Here is a 5,986-nt window from a genome sequence, read left to right on the forward strand (position 1 = left end):
GAGAGCCTGAAAATCCTGCTGGAAGTCCTCAGTAAGTGGTGGGCATGGGAGGAAAGAAGGGGGTAATGGGTGCAAGCAGGGCAGGGGCGTTACCTGGGTGTTTATGGACTATCAGCCTGTCATGCATGGAGACATCACCAGGGAGCCTTATGGAGAAGTCAGGACAAAGTCCTCGGCCTCAGGCCACGCTGCCTGACGGTCTGTTTGCAATCTGCCGGTACCAGATGCTGCCTCAGAGATAAGAGCAGACTTGAAATAACACAGAAGTTCCTCCTCGATATCACTCCCAGCAATTCCCTTCATTTACTTTGGCATTATCCCTTCACTGCTGTCATAATGCTGCTGCCACAATGCTACCACAGCCCTTCACCTGGAAAGAAACCTCCCTGAACATCACGGTTGCAGGTGATGGCTGCTGCAATTTCACCTCCCATCCCTCTTCCTTCTCTCCACCCTTCCTTGGAGATCCCTGGGTGGTTTCACCCCATGCCTCTGCCTCCATCCCCCAAGGTTCAGCTGCCCTCTCGGGAGGTTGTGCCCCACGTGCTGTTGACAGGAACATCATCCCCATAGTAGGATGATCGGCAGCAATTCCCAGTCTCTGATCCCACCAAGGCACAATCCTGGGCAGGATGGATGGCAGGAGACTGGCAGACCCCTCTTGGAGGAGGTCCCAAGTGATGGCCCTTGGCCAAGGCGATGGTGAGCAGAACATGGGGGGGGGTGGGTGGGTGGTTGGAGAGTGGCCAAGAAAGCTTATGGGCAGCACTTGTCCCAGGTTGGACATTCCATGGACCACAGCCTGCAGCACAAAGCGTGGATGCGACACCAGGTGGCAAATGAATTGAATGTGTCCTGGTGACAGAGAAGCCCCATGGACCACCAGAGCCACCCTTGCTGGGCCCAGCGGTGGTCTCACTCCCAGCTCCTCGGGTTTGTGTTTTCCAGGTCTCTCCCCTCCCTTGCAGGATGTGCTGAGGATCGCCGTGGTTTCTGTGGTCTTTGCTGCTGTCTCAGCATGGGGACTGATCATTCCCATCTGACAGCCTGAAAAGCTCTGGACAAGTGAGTCCAGTCAGGGCAACTGAACTCTCATGTGGTTTGTGTTGGAAGGGATCTTAAAGCTCATCCAGTTCCAATCCTCTGCCATGGGCAGGGGCACCTTCCACGAGAGCAGCTTGCTCCAAGACCCTGTGTCCATCCTGGCCTTGAACACTGCCAGGGATGGGGCAGCCACAGCTTCTCTGGGCACCCTGTGCCAGTGCCTCAGCGCCCTCACAGTGAAGACGCCCTTCACCCCAGCCCTTTGGATTTCAGCCCTGCTGTGGGTGCCTTTGGGCTTAGCCAGCTTTCTGAGGGAATGGAGCCCCTGGCTCCAGAGATGCTCCACACTTTGCTCCTCCCCTCCCTTGCATCTCCTTTGAAATGTCCCAGTGCAGCAGCAAGGATGCTCTTTCCACCCGTTAGAGGTCGGTCTGGGTGTTTCTCACCTGGCTAAGTCAACTCCATCTTCCAGGTTTAATAGGTTCTCAGCTTCAGTGGAGTTCAGCCTCTGGGATGCCTGCACTAAATGGCAATGAAATGAATTCATTTCTGCCTCTTCTGTCCTGGGTTCAGCAGTAGCAGCCATTTTTCTCCTTCTTAGTAGCTGGTCCAGTGCTGTGGTTTTGACTCTCAGCCTGGGAACGGCGGTGATAACACCCATGTTTTTAGTTGTTGCTCAGTAATGTTTACCCTGACCAAGGACTTCCTGAGGCTCATGCTCTGCCAGGGAGGAGGGGAAGGCGGGAGGAAGCAGAGACAGGACACCTGAACCAAACTAACTAAAGAGGTATTCCATACCACAGCACGTCGTGCCCAGTGTATAAACTGGGGGCAGTCACTCGGAAGGGTGAGATCACTGCTCAGGTCAGGGTAGACACAGCAGTGAAGCAGCTGTTTATTAATGTCATTGCAAAAACGGGTCTCCTGGCAAGCAGGCATACACAGCAAAAGCAGAACAATGATTTGTATTTCCTATGCTGTCCGCAAGTTCCCTCCCTTGTTTCCCCATTGGCTGGGGACTCCAAGGTTTACAGCCTATTCGTTCGACACGTATCAGCTACATGCCAATTGTCCCACCTCTCCCCTTACTCGATCTCTTACATCTCCCCTTACTCAGTTTTGTATGCCCCTTCCTCTCATTTGTTTATCTGTTTTTATGGATCGATTTCAGAACTCTCTGGCAGACACGTGGTACCTCGACTTACGTTTAACCAACCTGCACCAGCTTAGTCACAGGTAGTACAAAGAGTATTCTTTTTAACCACAGAGTGTATCTTTCGTCCAGAGATGATACTGTCTTTAACCACAGAGTGTGTCTTTCTAAGTTACGGTACCTCAAACCCTTTGTTTTGTTCCTTGAGTAACAGCCCCAGCCCCAGTACGGAAAAATCTTAATATTGGAAAGCCTTAATCTTGCAAAGCCCCATCCCCAATTATGCAAAACCAACACTGTTTCTCTTACACTCCCTCTTATTCCTCTGTATGTGACTAAAACGTGGTGGTGTTTGAAAGGAGACTCTTTCTCCTGGGTGTTTCTCATTAAGCAGCAATCTCCCCTCAGTCAGGTTAAAGCCATTCCCCCTTGTCCTGTCCCTACACTGCCTTGTAAAAAGCCCCTCTCCAGGTTTCTCAGGCTCTCTCAGCCTGTCTCCAGAACCCTCACAGCATCTCCGTGGCCTCCTCTGGCCTCACTCCAGCAGCTCCACGTCCCTCTTGTGGTGTTGCCCCAGAGCTGGATCAGGACTGCAGGGGGGGGTCTCCCCAGAGTGCAGCAGAGGGGGAAAATCTCCTCCCTCGACCTGCTGCTCACGCTCTGAGGATGCAGCCCAGCACAGGGGGCTTCTGGGCTGCAAGCAGATAACAATCTGTTTGAAAAGGATGGCTGGTTGTATCTGTTGAAGTCAACTGCAGTGGTGCCTGCAACAGAAAGACCGAAATTGGGAGGAGGTGCTGCCTCTCTAAAAGCTGGACTTTACATGGTGCTGAGCCCCTCTGCTCCCTGTGGACGTGGGGCAGACTAGTTCTGTGCACAAGGCTACCTCAAAACTGTCAAATCCTGGGCAGGAAACAGCAACGACGCTTGGAAAGAGATAGAAAGAAGACAGAAGAGTGGAAGAACTGCCTTCTATCTTTTTTCATACCCTGCTGAGCTGAACACAGCGTCACCTCTGCAACATTCAGCCTGCAGAATCTTTATTATTACAGAAAATACAGGTTTGCATCAAAGCAGTCCTGAAACACACAACCAGAAATACTTGGCACAGGGAATTCAACACACAGACCTTACAGGTCCATGGAGACTGCCATCCCCAAATGCTACTGTATCTCTTCCTCCCTCTGGGCCCTGTACTCCTTCATGCTCCTCTGCAAGCAAGAGCAAAGAACAAACGTTAACAGCGTATACCTGAGCAGCTCGTACACCCCATGCCACCACTCTGCTCTGTGCTGTGACTCCTCTGCCCAGTGCAGAGGATCCTGAGCAACTCTGGCAGAGCTCCAGGTACCTTCAGAAGTGACTGAGCTTTACATTCACTCCAAGGAACAGGAAGCCAGGCCATGCTGCAGGTCAGGCAGAGAAAGTCTGAGATAACTCTAGGTTCTTCATGCCTACAACACAGCTGTCAGCCCTTTCCTCTCACCTCTGAGACCAAGAGACAGAAAAGCCCCCTGAACTCTTCAGGAATAGTCTCACCTCAAAGGTGTTGAGTACTTGTTAGCAAAGACCCATCAGGTCATTCACTCCTTTCTGGCATGGCTCAACAGCAGGAAGGGCCCCTTTGGGAAAGAAGATGGGCCAGTGGTTTCCAAAGGGGTTGGTGGCCCTCTCCCTCACTGCTCTGGGCAGTGTGGTTGTTCCTCCATGACGGGAACAGGCTCTTACACCAGGCACATGCCACACACTTCCCTCCTACCAGCCCGCCGTCAGCACCCTGAGAGCTGAGCTCAGGCCAGGCTATGGTGCAGGAAGGGCAGAGCCAAACCCTGCAGGTAGCCCCACAGGGAAGGGGTTCCCTTGGCAAGAACAGCCTCAGCACTACTCATTTTTAGGAAATTAAAGAGCCAGCAAGCACAAACTCAGATACTCAGGGGAGCAGCCCCATAAGGAAGGAATGAAATAACACTGTCCTCCTGTGGCAGCAGACAAAGCTGTGGAGCCTAGATGGAGGGCAGTAGACTGAGCTGAATGGGCTGGTGTGCTGGGAGGAGTGAGTGATGGCCTGAGGCTCAGAGTTGCCAGTGCTGCCTGTTAACAGGGAACACAGACCCCTCTGGGAGGCAAGTCAAGAGACAGCACAGACTTTTCAAGAGAGCTTTGGTTCACAGCCTGATGAGCAAAGCTGCCAGATAAGCAAGAAGAAGCAGAAGCAAATTCTCATCGCAGCTATGTATGTCAGCACCCTTTGGGTTGGCTTTCCAAATCTTCTGCTGATTTAGGGGCAGATGAAGCACCCATCACCCCTGACCGGACTTAGCAGATCCACCTTACCCCGGCACTGCAGTACCGTGCCTGCAGAGAAGAGGGAGAAGAGTGGTTTTCTTTATTGAAATGACTCATGGTGGAAACCTGACGTGAACAGAGGGGATTCCACAAAGGAAGGGCCCTGAACGTGAAAGCAATGCACACCTCATACCTCTGGTCTGGATCCGGAAGCTGATCTTGCTTTCAGAGGGGTGTGTGATGCAGTAGCCACAGAACTCCACATCAGGGCTGCAGGAAGGGCGAGAGGAGAAGAGAGCAGTAAAACCCAGGCCAATCCACAGCAAATCTCAGGGAAGTCAGAGGCTTGGGCCACCCCAGACCTGCTGGGGCTCAGGACGTTTCTAATATGACTGAGGGTCTTATGGGAGGGATGTGCTCAAAGGACACTCCCCCTGTAACCTTATTCACACCCTTCCATCTATCTCTGAGCTGCAGCTGGAACTTGGCAGGGGAAAGACCTGGCTGGCACCCTGGTCAAACAGGGGATCCTGGCTGCATGGAAACCTCCCTCCACACAGACCTGTTGCACTTCTGCTGGGCAAAGGAGGCAGATGGGTCTAGGGCACCACAAGATGTTTGCAGACTGCATGACATCTGCCTTCACAAGCCGAGGTGGTTGGTAGAACATTTGCGCACACAGCAGAAAGCACAGCCCCTCACAAGAAGGCTGCTCTTTTTCTTGTCATGGTGAGACATCAGAGGAATTCACACAGCATTTGCAATGCGGCTGTCATTTGAGATGGTGCATTGAACTTCCTGCTGGAATTCTTCTGAGCCTTCCCAGTGAGTCTTCACAAACCCCCAGTGCCTCCCAGCTGGATAAAACCAGTGAAGGCATTTGTATATTTTAATGGGGGCAGCAGGATTACTAATTTCCAGCACCAATTCCTGCATCTTGATGGAAGCATTAAAGGGGATCAATTTGCTTAATACTGACTGTTCCTACCCTCTTTTCTGACAGCACTTGCCCCAGAAAGTGACATAGGTACTGCCTGACCACCTGTACTTACAGAGTTGCACATCATTTTACCCAGAGCCACGTAAGACATTTAGAAATCTGTCACATGTCTGCCATTCCATTTCCTCTCTACTAACCATCAGAGCAGCGAGGGCTGGCTGTTCCTTACAGGACGGGGAGCTGGGAGCATGAACAAAGGTGCAAAGGTGGTAGCCAGGGCCAGCCAAGGGTCCAGGTCACCAGGCAGGTTTGTGGGGGTGAAATAGGTGCGAGGCCGGGCCAGGAAGACAACCTGCAGGTCGGGTGAGGGTAAAGAGGGTCAGACAAAACCTATGAGCACCAAGCAGATGTACAATGTACGACATGGAGGAGAGGCTGATGTTGGGTCAGGAAGTCAGCCCATGGGTCAGCATCCAACAGCTGAGCTGAAGACCCATATAGATACAACATAGCTCAGGAGGGACTGAAAGCCTAAGCTAAGCTTAAATGGGGTTCCTGAGCCT

General features: G+C 52.2%; 1 protein-coding gene across 1 annotated transcript; it reads right to left on the reverse strand.

The window, feature by feature from the left end:
• Positions 1 to 3,220: 3,220 nt before the first annotated feature.
• LOC134161788 (DNA-directed RNA polymerases I and III subunit RPAC2-like) lies at positions 3,221 to 5,189 on the reverse strand. Its single transcript, XM_062614965.1, is given in 4 exon segments — positions 3,221 to 3,408; positions 3,737 to 3,819; positions 4,677 to 4,753; positions 5,046 to 5,189. Coding segments are annotated over 4 exon segments (282 nt in total). The 5' UTR covers positions 5,120 to 5,189; the 3' UTR covers positions 3,221 to 3,360.
• Between the last annotated feature and the right edge of the window lie 797 nt (positions 5,190 to 5,986).

The sequence above is a fragment of the Pezoporus occidentalis genome, unplaced genomic scaffold (assembly GCF_034315485.1).
Source record: "Pezoporus occidentalis ecotype Australia unplaced genomic scaffold, CSIRO_AGI_Poc_V1 ctg1795, whole genome shotgun sequence".
In the NCBI taxonomy this organism is placed as follows: domain Eukaryota; kingdom Metazoa; phylum Chordata; class Aves; order Psittaciformes; family Psittacidae; genus Pezoporus; species Pezoporus occidentalis.